This window comes from Anomaloglossus baeobatrachus, chromosome 1 (genome assembly GCF_048569485.1).
Source record: "Anomaloglossus baeobatrachus isolate aAnoBae1 chromosome 1, aAnoBae1.hap1, whole genome shotgun sequence".
NCBI lineage: Eukaryota > Metazoa > Chordata > Amphibia > Anura > Aromobatidae > Anomaloglossus > Anomaloglossus baeobatrachus.
The window spans coordinates 217110444-217138403 of NC_134353.1; the positions used below are offsets into that span (position 1 = coordinate 217110444).

The 27960-nt window shown below is 42.1% G+C and overlaps 1 protein-coding gene across 2 annotated transcripts in view; it reads left to right on the forward strand.

Annotated features, from left to right (window-relative positions):
* Window positions 1–27960, forward strand: part of ANAPC10 (anaphase promoting complex subunit 10) — a 145280-nt gene that overhangs the window by 111851 nt on the left and 5469 nt on the right. The window contains exon 6 of one of the 2 annotated variants that reach the window (XM_075348101.1): window positions 12972–13198. The exons of the other annotated variant lie outside the window; for it this stretch is intronic. Within the exon in view, the coding sequence (XP_075204216.1) occupies window positions 12972–13198 (227 nt within the window). The remainder of the gene's footprint in view (window positions 1–12971; window positions 13199–27960) is intronic. 2 annotated transcript variants of the gene reach the window in all.

Below are 27960 nucleotides of genomic sequence, written 5' to 3' on the forward strand. Positions count from 1 at the left end.
CTTCACTAGTTGCCACTGAAATCCTCTTCTACTCCTCCATGACGACATCACAGAGCTGGTGGATGTTATAGACCTCGTGCTCCTCCACCTTCCATTTGAGGATGCCCCCTTGATGCTCAATAGGGGTTAGGCTTACCATCTTTACCCTCAGTTTCTTTAGCAAGGCAGTTGTTGTCTTGGAGGTGTGTTAATAGTAGTCATCATGTTGATATACTGCCCTCTGGCCCAGTTTCCGAAGGCTGGGGATCATAGTGTGCTCCAATATGTCACAGTACTTGTTGGCATTCATGCTTCCCTCAGTAAACTGCAGCTCCCCACAGTTGGCGGCACTTATGCAGTCCCAAACCATAACACTCCCAACACCATGCTTGACTGTAGGCAAGACACACTTGTCTTTGTACTCCTCACCGGTTTGCCGCTACATACTCTTGACACCAAATTAGTTTATCTTGGTCTTATCATCTATGTCCTTAAAGGTGGTGTCACACACAGCGACGGCGACAACGACGTCGCTGCTACGTCACCATTTTCTGTGACGTGGCAGCGACGTCCCGTCGCTGTGTGGGACATCCAGCAACGAGCTGGCCCCTGCTGTGAGGTCCCCGCTCGTTGCTGAATATCCTGCTTCATTTTTTGCTAGTCGCTCTCCTGCTGTGAAGCACACATCGCTGTGTGTGACAGCAAGAGAGTGACGAACTGAAGCGAGCAGGGAGCAGGAGCCGGCGTCTGGCAGCTGCGGTAAGCTGTAACCACGGTAAACATCGGGTAACCAAGAAGCCCTTTCCTTGGTTACCCGATATTTACATTAGTTACTAGCACCGCCGCTCTCACGCTGCCTGTACAGCCGGCTCCGTGCACACATCCAGACTACACATCGGGTTAATTACCCGATGTGTACTCCAGCTACGTGAGCAGGGAAAGCGCACTGCTTAGCGCTGGCTCCCTGCACACGGAGCCGGAGTACACATCGGGTAATTAACCTATGTGTACCCTGGCTAGGAGAGCAGGGAGCCAGCGCTAAGCGTGTGCGCTGGTAACCAAGGTAAATATCTGGTAATGGTTACCCGATATTTACCTTAGTTACCAAGTGCAGCATGGCTTCCACAGCGACGTGTGTCGTTATGATCGCTGCTGCGTCGGCTGTGTTTGACAGCTAAGCAGCGATCAGAACAGCGACTTACTAGGTCGCTGTTGCGTCACCGAAAATGGTGACGTAACAGCGACGTCGTTGTCGCTGTCACTATGTGTGAACCCAGCTTAAGGTGGTGTCGGAGACAACGACGTCGCTGCTACGTCACCATTTTTTGTGACGTGGCAGTGACGTCCCGTCGCTGTGTGTGACATCCAGCAACGAGCTGTCCCCTGCTGTGAGGTCGCCGCTCGTTGCTGAATGTCCTGCATCATTTTTTGCTCGTCGCTCTCCCGCTGTGAAGCACACATCGCTATGTCTGACAGCGAGAGAGTGACGAACTGAAGCGAGCAGGGAGCAGGATCCGGCGTCTGGCAGCCTGCGGTAAGCTATAACAAAGGTAAACCTCGGGTAACCAAGAAGCCCTTTCCTTGGTTACCCGATATTTACATTAGTTACTAACACCGCCGCTCTCACGCTGCCAGTGCCGGCTCCCTGCTCACGTAGCTGGAGTACACATCGGGTAATTAACCCGATGTGTACCCTGGCTAGGAGAGCAGGGAACCAGCCCTAAGCGTGTGCGCTGGTAACCAAGGTAAATATCGGGTAATGGTTACCCGATATTTACCTTGGTTACCAAGTGCAGCATGGCTTCCACAGCGACGCGTGTCGTTATGATCGCTGCTGCGTCTGCTGTGTTTGACAGCTAAGCAGCGATCATAACAGCGACTTACTAGGTCGCTGTTGCGTCACAGAAAATGGTGACGTAACAGCGACGTCGCTGTCGCTATGTGTGAACCCAGCTTTAGTCTGGTTGCCTTCAGCAAACTGTTTGTGGCCTTTTTTGTGTATCATAATTCAAGGGGGTTTCCTTCAGGGATGACAGTCATGTCAATTTGATGCAGTGTTCGGTATATGGTCTGAGCACTAACAGACTGATCTCCCACACCTGTAACCTCTGCAGCAATGCTGGCATCACTCATGCGTCTATTTTGAAAGGGCAACCTCTGGATTGGATGCTGAGCACGTGCACTCAACTTCTTTGGGTGACCATGGCAAGGCCTGTTCTGAGTGGGACCTGTCTTGTTAAACCACTCTATGGTCTTGACCAATGTGCTGCCGCTCAGTTTGAGGGTGTTGCCAATCATCTTATAGCCTAGACCATCTTTATGTAGAACAACAGTTCTTTTTTTCACGTCCTAAGAGAATTCTTTGCCAAAAGGTGCCATTTTGAACTTTCAGTGACAGTATGTCAGAGTGATGACACCCAATTTAACACACCTGCTCTTCATTCACACCTGAGACCTTATTTCAGTCACATGGCAGCAGGGAGGGAAAATGGGCACAATTTGGCCATTTTCAGTTTGGGGTGTACTCACTTTTATTGCCAGTGGTTTAGACATTAATGGCTGTGAGTTATTTAGAGAACACCCCAAATTTACTATGTTTATACAAGCTGGACACTTTGTAAAGTATCAAGGTATCATATGTACTGTGAGTGCCATTTTTCCATACATATGTATACGGTGTATACTACCAAAAGGAGGGAAGGGAAAGAAGGAGGTTTGTGAATATAATTTTAAAATGTAGCAGGATGGGGATTTTTATCAGGATGGGGATTTTTATCAGGATGGGATTATATAGCAGGATAGGGGTATTTAGCAGGATGGGGGCTATACCAGGATGAGGCATCATATACAAGGCAGGAGGATCATTACCAGGATGGGGTACCTTAGTAGAGAATTTGGGGACATTACCCCCATAACAGTGTCAGCAGCAGATCCTCGCCCCATAACAGTGTGTCATGATCACATTTTTTGCTTAAAATTTTATTTTCCTCCTCTAAAACCAGGGTACGTCTTATGGTCCGGTGCGTCTTATAGTCCGAAAAATACGGTACTGTATTCATATAAAATTATTACAGTACACTAATACAAAATACTGTACAGTACAGTAAAAAACATATCAAGCAAAGTAAACTGCATTTTAGCTTACAATAAATTTATTGGTGTGCGAGAGGTACAGTACAAGTAATGTGCTGTACTGGTTATCAGAAAGAGAGTACAATACTATATCCACAAATACAAATTGATAGACATGCTATATAGTGTATACTGTACTGTACAATGGTATAATGTATACAGTACATATGTACAGAGAGTTGCCGTCAGAGCGTGGTGAAAGGACGGAACCGGAGATGTGCACGGTGAGTATTTGCTCTTCTTGCAAAGCATTACTCTTAAACCAAGTTACAAATTTTTAGAAAGCTTTGCTTGTCTTGCAAAACGCTCTCAAACCAAGTTACTCTTAAACCAAGGTTCCACTGTAATAATAATAATAATAAAACTATTCATGTTTGGTATCTGCGTACTCATACTGACTTGGAGAATCATGTTGTCCAGTCAGTTTTACCATATAGTGAAGATGATAAATAATTTAAAAAGAAAAATTTGTGGAATAGCGCTACTATTTTTGCAATTTCACTTCTGGCTCTTGCAAGATGGGGAGATAAAAACAAAAATGGAAAACTGCAAGGTCGTGTAGGAGTTAATACAGACATATTAAAAGTTAGTTTAAGTTGGAGCAATAAATGGAGATTTAGATTGAAATTTCTTCAGCCTTCAGACCACCCCTTTAACCCCTTCACGACCTTGGACGGATCTATCCGTCCAGGATCGTGTCCCGTTAAGCCCCGCCCCCTGCCGCGGGCAGGCGGCGTGGATCGGCACACATATCAGCTGTTTTCAACAGCTGACATGTGTGCCTGCTAGCCGCGGGTGGAATCGCTTCCACCCGCGGCCATTAACCCCTTAAATCTTGCTGCCAAAGTCTGGCAGCAAGATTTAAATGCGCGCGGCCATGTTTGTTACTCACCGCCGCCCCCACCGGAAGTCACGTGTGTTATCACATGACTATCGGTGGTTGCCATCGTAGCACAGGGTCATGTGATGACGCCTGCTGCTACGATGTTTCACTTTCATTTTCCCTCGGCCGAGAGCAGAGGGAAAACCAAAGTGACTGAATCTGCTGATTACAGCGGTATAGCTGTGATCAGCAGATAGCGATCAGCAATCGGATTGCTGATCGCTATAGCCCCCTAGGGGGACTAGTAAAATAAAAAAAAAGTAAAAAAAAAAGTTTTAAAAAATAAAAAAAAAACAAAAAACCTAAAAGTTCAAATCACCCCCCTTTCCCCCCATTGAAAATTAAAGGGTTAAAAAATAAATAAATATACACATATTTGGTATCGCCGCGTTCAGAAATGCCCGATCTATCAAAATATAAAATCAATTAATCTGATTGGTAAACGGCATAGTCGCAAAAAAATTCCAAACGCCAAAATTACGTTTTTTTGGTCGCCGCAAGTTTTACGCAAAATGCAATAACAGGCGATCAAAACGTAGCATCTGCGCAAAAATGGTACCATTATAAACGTCAGCTCGAGACGCAAAAAATAAGCCATCACTGAGCCATAGATCCTTAAAAATAAGAACGCTACGTGTTTCGGAAAATGGCGCAAAACGTGCACCACTTTTATTGGACAAACTTGTGAATTTTTTTAACCCCTTAGATACAAGTAAACCTATACATGTTTAGTGTCTACAAACTCGCACCGACCTGAGGCATCACATAGATACCTCAGTTTTACCATATAGTGAACACAGTGAATAAAATATCCCAAAAACTATTGAACGATCACACTTTTTTTGCAATTTTTCCGCACTTGGAATTTTTTTGCCATTTTCCAGTACACTATATGGTAAAACTTATGGTTTCATTTAAAAGTACAACTCGTCCCGCAAAAAACAAGCCCTCATATGGCAAGATTGATGGAAAAATAAAAATATTACGCCTCTCAGAAGAAGGGGAGCAAAAAACAAAAACGCAAAAACGGAAAGTGCCCGGGGGCTGAAGGGGTTAAGGCAGAAAGACTCACAAACAAGCAACAACTGAAGTCAGCAGCAGTGAAGGCCTGGGAAAGTATTGCAAAGGAGTAAACCCAACGTTTAGTGACCTCCATGGCTTCCAGACTTCAGGCAGTCATTGCCTTCAAAGGATTCTCCACAAAGTATTAAAAATAAACATATTTATGGTAAAGTTAAATTGTCCAGTTACTTTTGAGCCCCTGAAATGAGCGGGATTTGTAGTTAAATTGTTGTAATTCCTAATCACGTTATTTTTGTTTAACCCCTTTTTAATTAAACCTGAAATATTTCAGTTGTTTAATTTTTTAAATAAAGTGTCATACAGAGGCCAAATCCCGAAGATTCGCTCACTGTACTATATAATAATAATAATTATAATAATAATAATTTTATTCATTTATATAGCGCTATTAATTCCACAGCGCTTTACATACATTGGCAATACTGTCCCCATTGGAGCTCACAATCTAGAGTCCCTATCTGTATGTTTTTGGAGTATGGGAGGAAACCGGAGAACCCGGAGGAAACCCACGCAAACACGGGGAGAACATACAAACGCTTTGCAGATGGTGTCCTTGGTGGGATTTGAACCCAGGACCCCAGCGCTGCAAGACTGCAGTGCTAACCACTGAGCCACCGTGCCGCCCATGACTATGACTATGTGCACACGATAAGTTTTTAGTGACTTTTTGACGTAAAGTATTTTTGCAGCATCTTAGTTGCAGCAAAGTGGATGGAATTTGCAGAAATCTCATGCCCACTGGGCTTCTTATTTTACTCATTGTAAACTGATCTATGGTGCGTATTTCAAATCTGTAACATGTCTGTTTCTTCTGCGGGTACGCTGAGTTTTATGTGAAGATTTTCTCCTAGGCATGCATTAGACTGAAAAATAGGTAAAAAAACCATGTGGTTTTAGTGCATTTCCATTGAAGAAATGCATCAACAATGTATATAATCTGCACATAAGTAAATCAATAAATGTTGTCAAATACAAGAAAGTATAAAAAAACAAAGCAGCTTTTTTGTTTAAAATATGACATACCAACAAGAGGCACAAACCACAGCGTCAAAAACAGGAAAAAAACGCATGTGAATAATGCATACAAAACTACATGTAAAAAAAAAAATGCAAGTCTCCTTAATTTACATAAGTCCAGAAATATTTGTACAGTGACCGAATCTTTGTGATTTGAGTTGTGCATTACACTATTGAAACAACTGAGATTCAGCACTATTGAAACACCCGAGATGTAATTGAAGTTTTGGACTTTCAGGTTTAAAGGGATTGAACAAAAATATCCTCTGAAACGTGTAGGAACTGCAACCATTTTTCAGCAAAACCTCCTTATTACAGGGGCTCAAAAGTAATGGACAAATTTAAGGTGCGGCCACCACCAGTGGGCTTTTATATACAGCATTCTAACTTGCTGTATATAAGAGCCCAGGCTGCGGTGCAGAACCTAAAAATGACTTTATAATACTTACCTAATCGGTCGGTGCGGTGCAGACTGGTCAGATGGGTGGCTCCGTTCTCAGAGAGCGGCGCCTCCTCTTTCGGCCAACTTTGTCTTCCTTCTGAAGCCGCATGCATGACACGTCCTACGTCATACACACGCGCCGGTATTGAGATCCTGCCATTTCCAGGCGCTTTACCTGGCTTGTCCTGTGGCGCTGGCACGCTGGGTAATAAAGGGGTTATTACCAGCTTTGTATTCTCAGATGGTACTAAGCCTTAAATTCATGGTGTCACGCCAAATTAGACATGGCCACCATGAATTTCTAGTAAACAGTAAAAAAAAAACACAACACGGATTTTTTTTTTTATTATTTGAAATAAAACAAAAAAAATTAGACTCCATTTTTATTATAAAATAATTCTTAGTCCGACGTAATCTTCAGGAAGAGCCATGTCAGCTCTGCTTCATTACTCTGTAATGACAAGCGGCTCTACAGAGAAGCAGAGAGCATTGTCAGCACTGCTACATTGCTCTGTACAGAGCATGAAGCAGGCTGACACTGAGGAATGACTCGAGCAGTCTTGCATTGGCATCACCCTACACGGCCTGATAATCTCCAGACAGGAGCGCCTCAGCTGCATGGAAATCTATGCAGCAGACCTGCTCCTATGGGGAGATTGTGCGCCGTTACGCGACACTTGCACAGTGACAGTTAAAGTTCAGCTAAAAGGACCTTCGATGACATCATAGTCATGTGAACAGTCTGTAAGCCAATGTCTGTACAACATTCAAACCAGACTGTTCACATGGCTATGACGTCAGTGAAGGTCCTGTAAGTCAGTGCTGGTTACCGGCGGCACAGCAATCATCGGACTCTGAAGCAGCGGCCGGGAGATAGCGTGTCTGCAGGATGCGTCGTAGGACCTGTAAGTATAATGACAATGTTTATTATTAACTATATTCTTTATTTTACAGCCCCCCCTCCATCCCATAACGGTAAAGCCTGAGATCGGTGATCGGATGCAAGATCGTGTTCTCTCGATCTCGATCTTTAGAAAACGATCGGGTGAGGCTCCCGATCCCGACCATCGGGGGAATCGACAATCACTAACAATCAACCTTGCTGAATTTAGTTGAATCTGAACAGAAATTATAGCCCTGTACACTTAAGAATGTATCTGGCTGCTTCTGTCATCACTCACATAATCCATAAACACTAGTGACCCAGTGCCACATAAAGCCATGCATGCTGCATGCCCGGCCATCACACTGCCTGCACCATGTTTTGCAGATTATGTGGTGTGCTTTGGATTACAATCCATTCCAAGCCTTCTCCATTCTTTCTTCTTCCTATCATTCTAGTACAGGTTGATCTTGGTTTCATCTCTCCAAAGAATGCTTTTCCAGAACTGGGCTGGATTATTTAGGAAAAGTCTAATCTGTCCTTTCTATTTTTAAGGCTGATTAATGGTTTGCACCTTGTGATGAGTCCTTTTATATTTTCTATCATGAAGCCTTCTCTTTACAGTAGACTGAGATACTGAAACACCTACTTCCTGAAGACTGTTCTTCATTTGGGTGGATGTTCACCACTTTTGACTTCTGTGGATGTCCAGGCATTTTTGAGTTCTCAAGCACACTAGTGCACTTTTTTTCCCTCAGGATGTACAAAACTGTTTATTTTGCCACACTCTGTATCTCTTCCATTGAGAGCTCTTATAATTGCATGTTGTGGGTTCACAGCAACAGCCTCCAAATGCAAATTCCACACCTGGAATCAGCCCCAGACCTGTTATCTGCTCAATTGTTGTAAATGAGATTTTGCAGCACTGTCAGGCACAGCTGATACCAAGTGTACAGAAGTGAGCCTGGTAAATCCTGAATGGTATGCAGTGCTCAACTCAGCAGAGGTGACTCTGCAATCACATTTTGGTGCGGAGACCCAACTGTTAAACACCCTTTATTCTTTCATAAAGATAAGCTGTTTATTTTCTAGACCTAAAAAAGTCTTTTAAATATATGCTATTACAATTTTTAGAAGTACTAATGCCAACACTTATTCTGATGAGTAAAACAAAAGGCTGTAGTTTAGCAGAAAAGCAGAAGTAAAATATTCAATATTAGCCACCTACGAAGTTGGATGAACAATTGGTTTTAAAGGATTGTGAATGTGTGCCTGGACATCTGGGGTTAATGCCTTTCCTAGTACTGAAACCAATGATGATGTTTTTACATTACACCCGATTAAATCCTGCGGTTAGAAAGTTTGACCAAATCTCCAAAAATCGACTTTTGAGCAATCAGGAAATCCTAGGTGATATAAATTTATGGATTTTATTTTACTTCTGTGGATGTGCACATGCTTCTAAACCACATTTTTTCATGGACTAAGTAGATACACGTTTGGTCAATAAAACATGATGTAATATAAGGAAGGTTTAAACTGTATCCACCACATTGTTAGGAAAATGTATATGATGTGCAAAATATACATTTCCATGCTTGACATTTTGACACTACTTCCTGGGCTATATATGTGTATTTTCATTCTTCTGATCATTCGTACTCATGAGGATATTGCCTCATGTCATGGTGTGCTGTAAAAGTAACCATAATGATCTTAAATAGCACTAGGACTTTTATTAGGGTATGCAGTCGTTTCCTCACTGACTGAGATCGACTCCTTCTATCAAAAGACTTTTCCAAACCAGATAATGATTATAAGCCTTAAAACTTAAAGGTGATGTCCAGTTAGTTGAAAAAAGTAATTGTCCTTGTGCAACTTACCATTTACTCTAGCAAATATAGAGCTGCACTCTGGGACATATAAAGTTATGTAAACATTGAAAATAGTAATTTGGACATGCATTGCTGCCAAGGAAATCCACTTAAAAATTGAGACACTTGGCATATAAAAAAGACCACTTAAGTCGGGACTGAGCATAAGGCCTCTGTCACACGCACGTGAAAAAAATGAACATTTTTTTTTCACGTACGTGTTAAAGGGGTGGTTTGCTTGCCGTGTTTGGGGCACATACGTGTTCTCCGTGTGTTATACGTAATAACACGCAGAGAACGGAAAGCCCCGCCTTACCTGCTTCTTCCGGAGCTGTCTGTAGTGCTGAATAACACTGTTCGGCACAGGCCACGCCCCGCTGACGCTGCTTCCGGCCCCCAGTGAAGAAGATGCGTTGTTCAAATTCACTAGGGGACTGACGCAGGTGACAGCCGTGGCAGAAACTGCAGGGCTCGTGAGGTGAGTATGTGTGTTTTTTTTTTTTGTTTTTAACATGACACGTGTGTTTCTCCGGTGCGTGTCACACGTGACCGCATCCACACTACATCCGTGTGGTACGGGCCGTGTGACACCTGTGCTGCCGGAGAAGAACAGACATGCCGCCATATGGAACACACGGACACACGTAAGTACGGAACGGACACACGTTCCGTTCCTAAATACTTACGTGTGTCCTAACCATTAGGAATACCTAGGTCCACGTGTGTACGTGTCTTCGGTACGTGAGAAAAATGTAAAACACGTACCGGAGGCACGAACGTGTGACAGAGGCCTAAGAGAGACGTCTTGATGCTGGCTGCTGGGCACACATAAAACTATTTTTTTTTTTATGGGGTAAGTGTGTGTCAATTTTTAAATGTACCTTCTTAGCAGTAGTGCATGTCCAAATTCCTGTATTCAGTGTTTGCATACCTTTTGCGTATCAGAGTGCAGCTGTATATTTGTTAGAGCATATGTCATGTTTAGTTTGCACCTGTTCACATTTTTCTGGTAGGAAGTTCTGTCAGTTTTCTCATTTCAACTTGTCATTTACTTCAGGTCTAAAACGTGACTGCTCAATACAATTTTTTTTTTTTAGCTAATTTTTCAGCTGTATAGTTAGGATTAGAGGTTTTGCATTTCAAGTTTTTCCACTTTGACATTGATTGCTGGGATAGGTCATCTATATCAGATCAGTGAGAGTCTGACGCTTTACAACACTCACGGACCAGCTGTCCTACTCTGTACTCTGATCTGACATTGATGACCTATCCTTAGATCATTGAATAACATTGGTCAGAGTGCGGTCCATTTTTTTCCACGGATAGCACTCTGAACGAAAATATGGTTGTGTGAACCCAGCCTTAGGATTCATCATCAATATCACTCGTGGAAAGGTCCTTTCTGAATTTTAGTTGTAGGTCTTCCTAAATGTATATTATATTGTTTCTACTGTTTTCATGTTGTGCGTTTTTTTTCTTTTTTTTTCTTCTCCTGCCTCAATGTACTTTCAGTGAGTGCTGTGCCTCCTTCCCAGTTTTACTTTTCTTTAGCCTGTTCAAGTGAAAATCTAAAGCTTCTGATCTAGCAGAAGAAGCTGCCAAAGATGCCGAAGTCATCTCCTTACATGGTGGTCTTAATGTCTCATAACTGCTGCTATAAAAGAGCTTTCTTCCTACAAATGCTTCTTTCACCAGAATCCATTCTGCTTGTTTTTGTTTGGGTTTTTCCTTAAAGCGTCTCTTGTAGGGGCTCTCCTTTTAACTTGCTTGGAACTGTGGAAGTTTCTTTTGGATCTAGCATCATCTCCCTTTTTGGAACTACTGCCTCATTTCTACAAGATCGTCTTCTTCCTACATAAAAAGGAGGTGGCTTGAAGCCAGATTGTAACACTTAAAGTGTTGACAGGTACAGTGCTATGGCAAAGCCATGATATCTGTTAAAGGACAAGTGACTATAGATTAAAGAGTGAGCTTTCTTTCTGCGTGACATTTGTTATTGAGGACCTTCCAGACAGGAAAACATACGTGCAGATCTACTGGCAAAGTAGCTCAGTTTCTCCACCATAACTCTTTCTCTGATTTTCCACATACGATACATAAGCTTTTCCTTTTCTTTATGTCTTTATTTCAAAAGTTATTCAGACTCTTTATACTTTTTACATTATATTTCAATTTTCTTTTTCATTTTGGGAGAAAAAGAACTTTAAACCTTTAAAATATGCGTAAGTTATGTTTTACACAAATCAATTAAATAGGATGTTCTTTACAGCACGAGAATATTTTATTTTATGAAGTTTTTTTATAATATTTATTATTATTATTATTATTATTATTATTATTTTTCCTTTTTTTTTTTTTTTCTGGGTTCAAAACGGTGAGCAAAACATGGTATTGGATTTATTGTACATCTCTAAGGTTTAAGACATCGCCACCGCATAATTTACTGAAAGCATGGCAAAAAAATATTTTCAGGTTAGGGGGGGTGGGGGGAGTAAAAAAAAAAAAAAAAAAAGCAATCTTGAAATTTTTATAGCTTTTGCTGATGGTGGAAAAAGCAGCTTTTAATTTGCATTAAAAGAGAGCAAAAAGCAGCTGCATAATGCAACGTGTGAACATAGTCTTACCCTACTGCCTCGTTTTAAGTGATGAAATTGTAGGTTTGGCTTCTGGATACACTCGATGGTTGTTGACCAAGCAGATAAGCTGAAGGCAGACACAAGCTTATCAACCTCTTTGACCCCTATCATCAGGATTTTAATTGCAAATTTTTTTATTTCTATAAACTCCAGCATGTGGATTGCACAAAGGGCGGTTGCAAGACAACGCATTACATATGCACTCTGCGTCCTTCACCATAGTTAGATTCTTTGAAAAATAGTTTATGGTACACTACTTTCAATTATTTTCTCAAGTTTTTCTTCTACTTTTACTTGGCTGAACCAATGACTTTCCCGTATACGTTGCTGCAGCCAATCACTGGCTTCAGCACTGATGCTATATATTTACTCTAGTCTGTTGTTGTCCATACCTGAAACCAGTGATTGGCTGCAGCGATCCTATGTGTAGACTGACACAAAATTGCTACATCCAAGTAAATGAAGGCTGGTGCGCTACTCTGGAGTGGCAGAGTTAAGAGCAGGTGAGTATAGATTCTATTATTTTACTACCTGTATTTTAAGGCTAGAGCAGGAATCGCTTATTACTTTATATCCCATTATTGCTAGCCCAAACAAGTGGCCTAATATTAATGTGTGCTAGTGATGAGTGAGCACTACCATTTTCGGGTGCACTGTACTTTTAACGAGCAGTTGGAAGCTCGGGTTGGGCATGACTCATGTATCAAGTATTAATGGTAGTCAATTGGAGCATTTTTCCGTAAGATCTTACGAGCATGGTAGTGTAATCTCATCATTACTTTGTGCTATTTTGAAGATATATTCAAAGGGAGAAGTGAGGAGTAATGGCACTGAAGACAAGTGGAATTAATATTTGTCTCGTCTGCTCATATAGCACATACCCTACAATATATAGCATTTAACGAACTTCGCTTTTCTTAACTCTATGCATCTATAATTTTATGTTCATTGTAAGAACTAATTCCTTTTTATTCAGTATAGAGATGGCATATGTTTTTCTGTTGATGCGCTTTATTTTAATATGTTTTTTGTGTTTTTGTAGCAACTAGAACTGGTGGAGCCCAGCGGCTGGATACACGTGCCCTTAACAGATACACATAAAAGACCGATCCGAACATTCATGATCCAGATAGCAGTTTTAGCAAATCATCAGAATGGAAGGGATACTCATATGCGACAGATTAAAGTGTTTACACCAGTGGAAGAAAGCTCCATAGGCAAATTCCCCAGATGCACAACTATTGATTTTATGATGCATCGTTTCATCAGGTGATCTAACCAAGATCCAATAAATGGTTGCCATTGACATGTTCCCAAATGGACACTTTTATTATTTTTTATTGTTCTATTAAACTATAATTTAATTTTATTCCCTAACACAAGTTTTTATTAAGTTTCAAGCCATTTTATTCTAACAGGAAAATTATCCAATATAATTTCTCTTTTGATGATACGTTTATTATGATGTGTTATACATTTTTTTTTTCCTTTTTAACGTTTACAATTTTGCGAGAGTAACTCAATTATATGCTGTCTTTATGTCAAAATTGGTTGACTATTCATCTAAATTTTATTTCCGAACACAATTAAAGTAGATGTTAATAGACAGCAACGTAAAAAATGAAAGAAATTACTACTGTAATGTGGGCAGTTTTTTTTGTTTTTTTTTTTTTGTTTTTTTTATTTTGTGTGCGGTCACTGAAAAGTGAGTCCGGTTCAGACAGTTATCGATTTCTGTTCTTAATCGTGACATTGACGACTGATGAATTTTCCAGCATATAAAAGCCAGCGTTGGTTCCTGTGTTTTTGACATTACCAACTGAGCTGTGCTTACTGTTAAAACTAGTGGAACTCTTTTAGAAACCACATAACGCATAGGTGTGAACAGAGCCTCACCTGTACATTGTTAGATATTGCTTCATTAATACGTAGTCATATAAACTACCTGTTCCCCAATTCATGTCATTGGAAGAATGTGTCAAGATGTCCACTTAGTGATCATTTGTCATTGCCATGTCATGCTTTACGTCTGTTAACTAGAATACCAATTATTTTTTTTAACTCCTTAAATTGCTGTCGCATTGTAACTACTTTTATCTGTTTCTTCTTTGATGTTTAGAAATGTTACTTAAAAAAGCAAAGCTATTATATGAAAGTGTTTTCTTTCTAGACCCTGTTTTTGTTTTTTTCTCTCTTTTAATTTTACCAATAAATTATTATTCACAATTGCCTTTATACAAGTTTTAGTTTTTCAATGTTCAAAAAAAGCTATGAAAGGATTGTTTATATTAAGCTTATACTGTTGTGAAGGGGGGAGGTGATAAGAGCAAAAAGATGACAATTGCTCAACTTGTTTGGGAGTTTTAGACTATGTGCACACAGTGCGTCTTTTTGACGCTGCGTTTTTGTGCGTTTTTGGCCGCTAAAAACGCACAAAAACGCACCTGCGTCGAAAAAACGCGGCAAAAAACGCACGCGTTTTGCTGCGATTTGGTGCGTTTTTTGCTGCGTTTTGCTGCGTTTTTGCTCACTGCGTCTTTATGCGTTTTTTATCAGTGAACAAAAAAAAAAGGTCTGATGTCATTTCCTTCTTCAATGTGTTCTTCATTCTCCACTAGTGTATGCAGAAGAGCAGACAGCTGCAGCACTACAAGGCTCAGCATCCTCCATCCAATAGTGTATGCAGGAGAGCAGACAGCAGCTGTCGAACTACAAGGCTCAGCATCCTCCTTCCAGGACTGTATGCAGGATTTCTTTGCCCCCCCAAACAAAAAAAATGACGTGGGCTTCGCCATATTTTTGTATGCTAGCCGGGTACAGCAGGCAGGTACGGGCTGCCCCCAACCCCCAGCTGCCTATTTGTACCCGGCTGGGAACCAAAAATATAGGGAAGCCCTTTTTTTTTTAAAATTATTTCATGAATTTCATGAAATAATTTAAAAAAAAAATGACGTGAGCTTCGCCCAATTTTTGAGTTTAGCCGGGTACAACTAGGCAGCTGGGGATTGGAATCCACAGTGCAGGGTGCCCAAGCTTTCTGGGCACCCCCGCTGTGAATTGCAGTCCCGCAGCCACCCCAGAAAATGGCGCTTTCATAGAAGCGCCATCTTCTGGCGCTGTATCCAACTCTTCCAGCTGCTCTGATGCCGGGTGGCTCGCCGGGTAATAATGAGGTTAGGGCTAGCTGTATAGCTGGCCCTAAGCCCGAAATTCATGGTGTCACGCCAATATTAGACATGGCCACCATGAATTTCTAGTAAAGATAAAAAAAAAAACACAACACACAGAAAAATATTTTTTTTAGAAATAAAACACAACACAATTAGTGACTCCATCTTTATTGAAATAAACCCCCCTCCGCAGTAATCCTGGGTCAGGGTCCCGCGCCGTCCAATCCGGATCCAATATCATCTGATCGGTTTGCTGGAAGGCAAAGCGATCAGATGATGTGTCAGGATCAAGTGCCTGAATCCCATCACACATCAGCTGATTGTATAAAAGCCGTTTATACAATCAGCAGATACATCGGTGCAAAAAAAAAAATAAATAAATAATACTTATGTGCTGATTACCGGCAGCTCCTGCAGCGATGGGGCGGGAGTCTGATCCTGTCCGATCGCTGCAGCAGCTGCCGGTAATCAGGGATGAAGTCTCCTGACGCATCCGCTGATACCGGCTGGGCGCCCGCCTCACCGTGATACTTACGATCACCTGATGCGTCAGGTGACTGCATCAGGTGATCCATCGCCAGGTCCTGCATCCATCGGAGGTTTCCCGGCCGTCTGCACACAGCCGGAGCGGGGGTGGCGATACCGTGAGAGGAGATGGGAGCGGGCATGGCACCGGGAGGCTGCAGACAGGTGAGTATAACTTTTTTTTTTTTTTCTACTGTTAACTTTTGTTTTCACAGCCGCTTCCACCTCCCGCCCAGACATGGCGCCGCACGGCAGCATACATGCACAGGACGGGAGATGGAAGCGACTGTGACGGTACCGGGAGGATTCACGCTTCTGTATATACTGACAGAAGGAATCCTCTTCCTGTACACGTCACTTTACTACCCACCTCCTGCGTTTATAGCTGCGTTTTTGGTCTTAGAAACGCACCAAAATGCAGCTATTTGCGTTTCTCATTGCGTCTTTCAACATCCCATTGAACTCAGTGGATGAAAAGCGCAGTGAAAACGCGGGAATAATTGACATGCTGCGCTTTTGTGGTCACCACAAAAACGCAGCTGAAAAAAAACGCTGTGTGGGGACAGCAAAAATGAAAACTCATAGACTTTGCTGGGGAAGCAAAGTCATGCAGTTTTGAGGCCAAAAACGCACCCGAAAAATGCGCAAAAACGCCGAGAAAAACGCACTGTGTGCACATAACCTTACTACTACAAGATATGCTTGTCTATTGTGAGATCTTAAACCGGACCTAATAATTTAGTGCCACATATATAATGTTTGTCCCCATTAAAATAAATAAAGCTTATACTTTCCTTCCACGCCAGCTTTGTTCCAGTGGTGTCATAGCTCGCATTCCTGGGGCTCACATGAGGTTGTGACCTCATGCGAGCCTCGTACCCAATCACCATCGCTCTCTCCCGCCCTCGGTCATATGAGTACTTAACAGGAAGTGAGACCTGGCTGGGGTTAGTTGAGATATAATTTTCATGTACAGCTCCATAGAATAAATGCTCTATAAATAATAATAATTAAGATGTACAGCCATACACCTCTCCAAATGTCTGATATTAGTTGGCTAACCACCCTCCATACCCTGATTAGATAGTGATTTATGACAACTTAACTGTATGGCCGCATGTACTAATATTTTCTAGGTGGATGGGTTTCCAGTCTCTGCTACATTTGACTAAAAAACAAAAAATCTAAGACTTGCAGGGCTCTACATGCCTAGTATGTCAGTATTGAGGGAAAAAAAAATCAGTCAAAATGTTATTTTTAGCAGACTACTTCTTACTAGAGATAAGCAAATAAATTTTGCAGGACACTGGTACAGAGGCCTATTACCTGACAGCATCCGCAAGTTCTCTTCATTAGCCGTTCTAACAAGACATTGTCTGCGTGCAACACTGTCGTACCATGCCAGGTAATAAAGAAGAGCCATGGATGGTGTCCGGAGTAGGTTCTAAAAGTTCCCATCCTACGGCAGATAACTTGGGAAAGAGCCAGTAACATACTCTGTAAGGCTATGTGCCCACGGGACAACCTACCCGCGGATTTAGCCGTAGAAAACCTCCGGATTTATCTGAATTGTCCAGATAAATCCACAGGTTTGCGCAAGTACAGACACTCCCCATGTTATCCTGTTTGATTTGGGGAGTGCTTTATCAATGCTGCGTTATTTGCGGCTGCGGAAAATGCTGCAAATTTCTCGCCTTTCCACTATGGAGGTAGAGGGCAGGACATCCATAGGTATTTCCGCACTTGTCCTGCAGGTTTACCGCAACAAAAAATGCTCAAATCCCACAGCAATGGATAGCTGCGGATTCTGGGGAGCCGCTGCTGTAAACCTGCAAAGAAACCTGCGGCAAAGTCCACGGGTACGTTATCCCGTGGTCACATAGCCTGACTGGCTGATTTTGGAGGGAAAAAAACAGTAGATACTAAATACATTTAAAGGCTAAATACACATTTTGCACTAAAATGTATTTGATTAATTTGTTTTTCTAAATGGCAGCAACCTTCTAGATGTTGTTCATTAAAACAGAAATTCAGTATAGCCGTAAAAATTAAATGGTATACTGTGGCATTGGATTTCTTTTTTATGCATACCCACATACCCCGATTCATAGAAGAAACTAGTGCATGTCGTGATTTTAATTTTATTTACCCCCCCCCCCCTACAATCAGATTTGGTCAGTGAAATATTTGTTCACCTTCACTGCCCCATTAAATATCATTAGTCTGAGTACTGTTAGGTTTTTTGTTTTGTTTTTTTTTCATTGACGGTACTCTGGCTAAAAATATGGTTGTGCGTCTCTGAAACAGCTTCAAAAAGTATTAAAGGAAAGCACATAATCAGGAATAGAAACTCTTCCAATATGCGAGCAGAAGAATTCAGGAGCATCCTGGACACGCACAGACCTCACATCATATTACTGAGAGCGATACTCCCACAAGAGCTGAAACTTACAACAAGGCTGCAATATGATAACCACTAAGATGGGTAAAAATCATTTTTCCCATGACAAAGGTGACCACAGCTGTGTGTGGCCAGAATAAATTGGTTCACTGGGGCTACGAATAAGTTAAAGATAGGCCATCAATTTTGAATTCCATCAAAACACTCTTTAACCTCAGCTGAGTCTGCTCCAAACACCATGCATGAAAATACCTATGGGAGAAGCCCGTAGTGTTGAAAGTATGCTCGCCACTGCGGGCGTCCCATCCTTCACCTATAGCGCATTATCGCAACTTGATCCATGCATCTCTGCAAAAAAAAAAAACAACAAACTGTGTAGCTGATGGAAGGTCAGAATCAATGACAGAGAAGTCATACATTTCCTACCATATCATATCTATAGGAGTGCCTAGTTCTTTCGGTTTGCCATACATAAGGGCTATGTCTCTATGCTTTGTCCAGGAGACCAGCAGATGGGACAGTCCTGGTGACTGTAACACAGATCTTAAAATATGGGTAATATAATATATATATATTTTTTTTTTTTGTACACATGTAATCTAAATAATCTATCACCACGTCTCATTCCCTTCACCCCCAAGTAAAGGATTCTCTCCAACACAGAACATTTAGACTAGGCTCCCCTATTACACTTGTTGCACTGCTAGCCCAAGCTGTTCACTCTCTGCTGCTGTTGTATGAGGCAGTTTTGTCTCTACAGTATCAGAGGAGCACAGTTAAACTCAAACTAGCCAGATCAGAAACTAATATCACGCTGCAGTGATCCAGCCAACTTCAAAGTAGTGCTTAAGTGACTTATTGCAAAGAGCTTGTACGTTGTGATGGCTGGACCCGGACTGTAAAAGTCTGGATCCACATGGGTTGAAAAGTACCTGAACACCGACTCCGCACCTGGAGTTCTCAGGGAACTGCGGGTAACAATCAGAGTCCAGCAACTCAGGTAATTTTTTTAAAAAAAAGGGAAAGCAGGCGTGTTATACTTATCGAGTCTCTTGCACGGCTGTACACTGCTTCTGGGCCACTCATTAACCTCATGCATATGCACTGCTTCTACCACGCACCCCAATCCCTGGTTCTCTGATTGCAGCAACCTCACACTGTGTGACAGCATGTCTGCTTTCAGTCAGAGACACGGTCTGTGTGCCTATATTGGTGTAAAAATATATAATTGGCGTAGGGTTCCCTCATGATATCCAGCTAAGATGAAGTGTGCCGCCCCGTGCCAGCAGCCGGGTGGTCTCGCGGACACTCCGAATAAAAGGGGGGACGTAGATATACGGGCTAGGCCGTACTAAGTTCGTGACGCCACCCACGGTGTGTGGTGAGGTGGGACACCACCACTGCAGTTGTGGGGCACCCAGGGGAGATGTTGTGACAGCTAGTTGTTAACCCCTCCGTGGGTAGGGATGGTGGCCCCGGGACCCGGTGTCTCAGTGCAGGGTATAGCGACTGCAGGGAGTGTTAGTGTACTCACTGTTAATAAACCACACAAGTCTCTGGTAAACCAAGGTGATGGTGGTCGGTGCTGCGGCCGGTTACATTCGGGTCCCCCACTCAGCTGGTGGTCTCTATCCATTTCTCTGCACTGTTTTGTGTAAGGTGGACTTCCTAGCGTGAAACTCAGGAGTCCGCTCCTGGCTGGATGTGGCCTAAGGAGCCGTGCCCGCAGACGCTGGCCCATGGGATCTATGGGCCCTGGCGGTGACCTCTTATCCCTATCGGTGGGCTGTTGTCTTCTATGAGGGACTTTGGGTGGGACAGGACCTCTAGTCCTGGCCTCAATCGGTGAATTAACCAGTCCGCCTGGTTCCGGTTCTGGCTTCAAGGTCCGAGTACCCACCTTTTGTGCTACGGTTTCCGTGTCTGTTCCCCGTGTCGGTACTGGCGGGCTACAACCCTGTCCCGGTTCACCTCGGTTCTGCCGAGCCGTCTTCCCGTTTCCTGCTGACAGAGACCACAGTCTTCCTCCTAGCCAGTGGCACCAGGGCTCCTACCCTGGTACCGTTCAACTTGACCTTCCTGCTGGAGCTACACTTAGCTCCAGCCCACACTCCTTTCCAAACTGAACTCCAAACACTTTCTGCTTGTTTTCCCGTCCCGGGCTGTCTAGACCCCTGGGTGAGCGTGTCCCAACCGCCTGGTCACGCCCACTGGTGTGTCTGTCTGTCCCTAAGGGGGGGTGACTAGGGTTTCTGGTCGGCTGTGTGTTTCCTAGTGAGGGAAGGTGTTATGCGGGGGCCTAACTGTGACTACTTGGTTTTGCCAGGGCGTCACATTCCCCCTTGGTTTAATACAGACCGTCTGCGGGCCAAGAGATGTAGATTTGGTGCTGAAATGTTTACACCATATTCCTGCATCCAATCTAAACCTCTTGGCAACAAAATCGCATTACTATCGAATCAAAACCACATGGTGTTTTGATGCGGGTTTTTTATGTCAGGAGTTGTAGATTAGGAGCAGGAATGCAGCACCAAATCTGCATCTCTTGGCAAAAAAAAATAGTTTTCTGTGAGGAAATGCAGGTCTGTGAACTCAGTGACCTCACCCGAGCTAAGGTCACTCAGTACAATGAGGTCAGGTTGCCTGCGATCACAGTTGGAGGACTGTGGGAACTTCCAGCTCTGACCGCAAATAACCTGAGTGACATCACCGCTCAACACTGCTGCTCAGTCTCTGCCTGAAGCTCAAAGTGGGCGGTCATATTATATGCCCGCTGTGCCTTCAATAATGCAATAGAGCTGGAATCATCATGAGACCTTGTGCGGATAACATCAGAACTGGATGTTTTAGGGGTTCATAAAGGGGTGAAAGAGGGTGTTTTTTTTGTATGAAGTTTCAAATTAAGGATTTTTCAGTGTTTGTATTTCTTTACACTTACAGTTTAGTAATGGAGGGGTCTCATAGATGCCTCCCATTACCACTCTAGGACTTATTGGTAGCTGTGAGCTTTCATTAACCCTTTATTACCCCGATTGCCACCGCACCAGGGCAATTGAGATGAGCCTTGTAAAGTTCCAGGATTGTTTCATCTGATGGATACGACAATTCTGGGCGGCTGCAGTTTGCTATTTTTTAGGCTGGGGGGGCCAATAACCATGGGTCTCTCAAGCTGTCAGTTTTATAATGGCTGGGTATCAAATTTGTGGAGGGGGACCGCACGTCGTATTTATTTAAATAATTTACAAAAGAACAAAAAAACTGCAGCATGCTGTCCCTCTTATTTTGATATCCAGCCAACCTGAGATTTCTCCTTAATATGCACATACCTCATATGTGGTGGAAATAAACTGCTTGGGCGCCCAGCTGGGCTCGGAAGGGAAGGAGCGCCATTTAAATTTTTGAAAGCAAAATTATCTGTAGTTATTAGTGGATGCCAGTGTTTGAAGACTCTGACTTACCTGAACAGTGGAGCTCCCCCACAAGTGACCCCATTTTGAAAACTAGGCCCCTCAAGGAAAATATCTAGATGTATGGTGAGCACCTTGAAACCTCAGGGGCTGCAGAAACCCCTAGGGGCACCATAAAATGTATTGTACAATTTCTCCTGAGTACGCAGATACCTGCTATATGATGGAAATCAACTGCTTGGGTGCACGGCAGGTTTCGGAAGGGAAGGCGCACCATTTGACTGCAAAATTGGCTGGTATCATTAGCGGATGCCATGTTGCATTTGGAGAGCGCCTGATATGCCTAAAGAATGCATCTCCCCCACATTTCTTTTTTGAGGGGGGGAGCTGAAGCGTTTTTCTAGTGCCTTTGTGCTACCAGTAATGTAGAAGCCCCCGATATTTCCGTTAACAGATGACGGAACTGAGTGGGGACTTGTGCTTTTGTAGGTTTAGTTGCATGCTATTTGGTGGCGATTTTGGTACAGAACATTTTGGATCAGTTCATTTATCTTGTGCTCTATGCTGAGCGCTTACATCTGGGTTTCAATCTACATCTCCGAAATACATAATTTAGGTGAAAACGATGACAGATCCATTCACTCATGAGGCAGCAGACTTACTCCGGATTTTGTTTGATCTCTGTTCGGCCCCTGCTCAGCAGTGTGCATCTTTTCAAAGTGAACAAAAGTATTGATGACCAAACTTTTGTCTACGACTAAAAAGAGACGTAAAGAGATGGACACCGGCAGACCACAGGCCAAACGTAAGGTCAAAGTGACTCCCTCATTTGAATGAATTTTCCGTTTTGAATTTTGTCTGAATCACATACTCACGATCCACACACAGTGTCCTGGACGCAGCATGTCTTCCCCTGTGGAGACGCAAGGGTTCTCCGCAGTAGACCGTAGCTAATCATGCCCACTATCAGGGTTTGGGGCACTGTAGACTTTTGCTTCATTTTCCCAGCTGAGGACATTTGCGTCTCCGCAGGATAAATTGCCTGTTTACACTGCAGAGAAATGAAGCACAGAGGGCATGGGATTTTTATAAATGCATCCACTGTGTTTGTACTGCACAATGCAGCATTTTGGACACAGCTGAAGCACGCTGCGTCCAAAACGCTGCTATTCCTGATTGTGGGCACGCACCCTTACACTTAATCTCAGTGCAAGGGGTCAGTGTAGAGCACATGATAAATATGAGCCTCTCCATACTGTGATCTTTTAGAGACAGAATGAAGAAATCCATAGTGGTTGAAGAATTAGCTTTATTTTATTTTTTACGTTATTCACCTTGCGATATTGGTGATTAGGCAGCTTTATTCCTCTGGTCAGTACGATTACAGTGATACCAGATTTATATAGGGGTTTTTTAGGTTTGGTGACTATCACACTAAAAATGCTTTTTACAAAATAAACGTTTTTTGCATCACTGGATTTTGAAGGCTATATTTTTTTTAATTTTTTACCGACAGTCATGTGAGGGCTTGTTTTTTGCGGGATGAGTTAGAGTATTATTGGTACCATTTTTGGCCACATCATTTTTGATTGCTTTCTATTCCACTTTTTGTTAGGCAGAATCATAGAATCATGAAGAAACAGCAATTCAGGAATAGGTTGTTTTTTGTTTTGTTTTATGAGTCCATTCACCGTACCATAAGATTGATAATAGTTTTATTCTTCGGGTTATACGATTACAGGGATACCACATTTATATAGTTTGTTGGGGGGTTTTTTTGTTTTTTTTTTTTTTTTTTACTGCTTTTACACCATGAAAACTGTTTTTGCCTTGCTGTATTTTGAGAGCTATAACTTTTTTATTTTTCCACTGGTGGAGCTGTATCCAGCTTGTTTTTTGCTGGATAAGAGCATGTTTTCAGCGGTACCATTTTTATTTATATTTGCCTTTTTGATTGCGCTTGATTCCTCTTTTTTGGCAGCTATATGATGAAAAGACATAGTTTTTGCTATGTTTTTATTTTTTTTTTTACCGTATTCACTAAAGGGGTTAACTAGTGTGACTGTTTTATAGCTCGGGTTGTTATGGATGCGGCAATACCAAATATGTGTGCTTTTTGTTTATTTTTTTACACCAAAATACCTATTTATTGGTATATTTTCTGTACAAAAAAAATAATTTTCTTTTTTTATTCCTTCCCCCCCCCCCCCCTTTTCTCTTAGTGCCTTTATGGGACATTCCCCCACGGTACTTTAATCGCAGCTGCAATGTTCTGCAGAACATCACAGCTGTCAGAGCTGCACAGTGAAAGCTTGTATGATCATGTTGCAGGCATGATCACAGACCTTCCGTAGTCAGGTGACCAGGAGTTCCCAATCGGCAGGGAGAGGGAGCGCGATCCCTCTTCCAATCCTTTAAGTGCTGCTATCAGTATTGGTTGCAGCATTTAGGGGTTTACACACACAGGGATGACACAGGCTGTGAGGGCAGGGGCTTGGCTGGCGGGTAAGCCGTGTCCCCAGCACAATCACGGGAGCACAGCCCCCTGTGCCCCCGCGATTGCCAGGACATACCGGTACGTTCTTGGTTGTTAAGTCAGCTGAAAATAGGATGTATAAATTTGTCCTTGGTCAGAAAGGGGTTAAATAAATAATTTAAACAATCTGCATGCGGTCCCCCCAAATTTTGATACGCAGACATGCAAAAGCCAACATCTCGGGGCTTGTATTCTTAGGGAAGGACATATGGTTATTGGCCCCCCAGCCTAAAAATAGCAGCCTTCATCCACCCAAGATTGTTGCATCTATTAGATGTGACAATCCCGAAACTTTAGCCTGCTCACATCGATTGTCCTGGTGCGGTGTCAGTCTGGGTAATAAAGGGTTAATCACAGCTGCTACTAAACCATAGATTAGTAATGGGAGGCGTGTAAGTGAAAATAAATAAAACACAAAACAGTAAAAAATGCTTTATTTGAAATAAAATACAAAAAAACCTTTCTCCCCTTTATTACCCCAAAACACCTAGTTTCGACGTAATTTACGAGAGGCCCTATGACGGTTCCAGTTTTGCAACATACCTACTGAAGGCACAGCAAGCTGGCACAGGACAATACCGCATGCTGTGGGCTTCAAGCAGAGACTGAGCCACAGCAATGACTGGTGATGTCACTTAGTTTATTTGTGGTTAAATTGGAGGTTCCCACAGTACCCCATCTGTGACCACAGGTAAACTGACCTCAGGTGACCTCAATAAAGTCAGTGACCTTACCTCAGGGGAAGTCATAGTTCACAGACCTCCATCTGGCAGAGAACTGCAAGCGGTTTTGTTTTTGGTTTTTTTTTACCAGGAGATGCAGATTTGGTACAGGAATAAAGTGCATAAATTATGCTCTTATTAGGCTGGCAGGGCCCAATAACCATGGCTTTTCACCAGCCTGACAATACCAGCCTCCAGCTGTCAGCTTTATCATGGCTGTGTATCAAAATTGGGGGGAACACATGCCGATCTTTTTAAATTATTTATTCAAATAATAAAAAACAAAAAAGCCTCATGCATCCCTCTTATTTTGATACACAGCCAATATAAGTACACAGCTGTCGGCTGCAGCCTGTAGCCATCTGCTTTATCTGTTCTGGGTATCAGAATATGGCAATTTTTATTTTATTTTTACACTATAAGACATACAGCGTCTGTCATTGGTTGCAGTCAGACACGCTGTCACACAGGGTGGGGGAGTGTCTGACTGCAAGCAATCAGAGATGCCAGGACTGCCAATGCGTAGGGAGAAGCAGTGCATATGCATGAAGGATAATTTGAGCGACCCCGGAAACAGTGTTACAGCCATGCAGGACACTGGTAAGTATAGTGCACCTGTTTTTCCCTTATTGCCTTTTTTTTTTTTTTTTTAATTACCCAAGCTTCCAGATGAGTACCTGGAGTTCCCTGGGTCCGCCCATCACTCCTTATCGGCATACCCAGATGAAAATGCTCAATAATTTGAGCATTTCATTTTCTCTTGTTATCTTAGTGAAAATGAGACATTTTGTGCTAAATCATCATTTTTATATAAATAATTTAATTTTTCATTTTCTTGACTCCATGTTGTAAAATTCCACAAATCACCTGTTGATTTAAAATTCGCATTGCACCCATAGATAAATTCCTTAAGGGGTTCAATTTGTAAATGTTGTCACTGGTGGGGTTCTGCTGATTTGACACCTCAAGAGCTTTCCAAATATGCCATGTCGTCTGCAATCTGTTTCAGCAAAAAATTATGCTTCAAATCATGTGGTTCTTTCTCCTTTCTGAGCTCTGCTGTGTGCCAAAGCAATAGTTTCTGACTACTGACCTCATGTATGGTATCAGCCTACTCAGGAGAAAATAGACCATGCATTCTATTGTGCAAATTTTTTTTTGCAGAAAAAAACCTAATATCTAATTTTCCTGACCCAATATTATAGGATTCAGTGAAGCACCTTTAGATTCAAAATTGTCATCATACCCTGTCTCTAATATTCTCGAAAGGTATCATTTCTAAAATGGGGTCACTTGGGGAATATTTATGCTGTTTTGACGACTTGAGAGCTCTGCAAATGCAACATGGTGTCCTCTATCTATACTAAATTTATGTTCCAAAATTGAAATAGTGCTCATTGCCTTCATAGCCCTGCCGTGTGCCCAAACAGTAGTTTCTGACCACAAGTGAGATGTCAATGTACTCAGGAGAAATTGCAAAATCAATTGTGTTGTTCATTTTCTTCTTATTTAAAATGAAAAATGTAAAAAAAAATAAAAAAAATAAACATTTTTAATTTCTTCCAGTTTTCACTAATCACTGAAAAGCACTTACAGGTTTAACAAACCTATGGAACATGGTTTTGAATACATTGAGGGGTTCAGATTTAAATTGGATTTCTTTTACAGGTTTTCTAACACATAGGTCCCTAAAAGTAACTTCAATAGGCAAGTGATTCATAAAAATATAGGTTTTTGCAAATTTAATTGAAAAAAATTATAAATTGATGCTAAACTTTTAACCTTTCTAACATTCTAACAAAAAAAAAATATTTTTCAAGAATGATGCTGATGATGTAAAGTAGACATGGTAAATATTTTATATTAACTTTTATATAATATGACTGTTTTAGTGGCATAAAATTGCAAAGTTTGAAAATTACAAATTTTTCAACATTTTCTGACAAATTTTAGTTATAGTCATAAACACAAATATCCACCTAAATTTACAACTATTATGAAGTACAATATATTTAAAAAAAACCCAAACCATTCTCAGAATCAATGAGATGTTGAAGCATTCCAAGTTTTTACTATATAAAGTGCCAGATTTGAAAAATTTGGCTTGGTTAGAAAGATGAAAACAGGTTTCCACGTTAAATAGTTCTTGACCAACCCCATTTAGTTCCCCCTAAAAATATTCAAAACTGCTGCCAGGAAAATTGTTAACCCTTCACATGTTTCATAGGCATTAATAAAATTATTTTTTTTCAACTAGAACATTGCTTTTTCCTAGGTGTTTTCATTTGGACAAATTTGACTCCATCTGGCAATCTGGTTAAAATCTGCTGGTTGGGCACATGGCATGGATCTGAAGGGAGGAAGTGGTATTTGATATTTGGAATGCAACTTTGGCTGAAATAGATTACAAATGCCATGTCACATTTGCAGACTACCTGTTCTGCCAAAACAACAAAAAATAAATCACAAGTGACCCCAGGGTGGAGTGGGGACTCGAACTGGCACTCACTTGAAGAGCTGATTACAGCTTCAGATCCGGTGCCACTGGGGAACTGGAGATGTTCCCAACTGAAGCATTTCTTAAACACACGTTCACCTAGGACACAGTTGTTGACGGATAAGACTCTTTTTGAATCCACTTGCCTAGCATCGGGACCTATTCGACATACTCTCTCAATGTCCTACTCCCTGTTGGTCTTGCCTCCGGATCAGCCACCTCCCGAGTATATTCTGCAATGGGAAAGAAATTTAGGTATAACCTTCTCACCGGAGCAGCATTCCAACATATTTAGTCTAGCCCATAAGACGTCCTTTACAGGAGGCGAATTACAAACTTCTCTCACACTGGTACAGAGTCCCCTCTCGTTTACACACAATGTTTCCTTCAGTGGATCCAATGTGTTGGTGGTGTAGTGGGGCAGAGGGTACTTTCCTACATATCTTTTGGGAGTGTAGTGTGTTGCAGCCCTATTGGACAGGAGTGAGTCAGATTATCCGCAAAAAAAAACTGTATACGGGAGAAATGGGGCCGGCATTATACCTACTGCAGCACAGCGAAATGTCGGTTTCTGGATATAAACGTTCGCTCTTGAGATTTCTAATTATGGCGGCCCGCCCGTGTGCGCCTCTTAACTGGAGGAAAGTCTTCCGAGAAGTTCTGGGCCACCTGGTACTATTTGTTCGACTTCCAACAGATAGACGAATACAAGAAGGAACTGAGATAAACGGAAAGTGATACTTATGGATGAAGGTGTGTGGAGGCACGGCCCT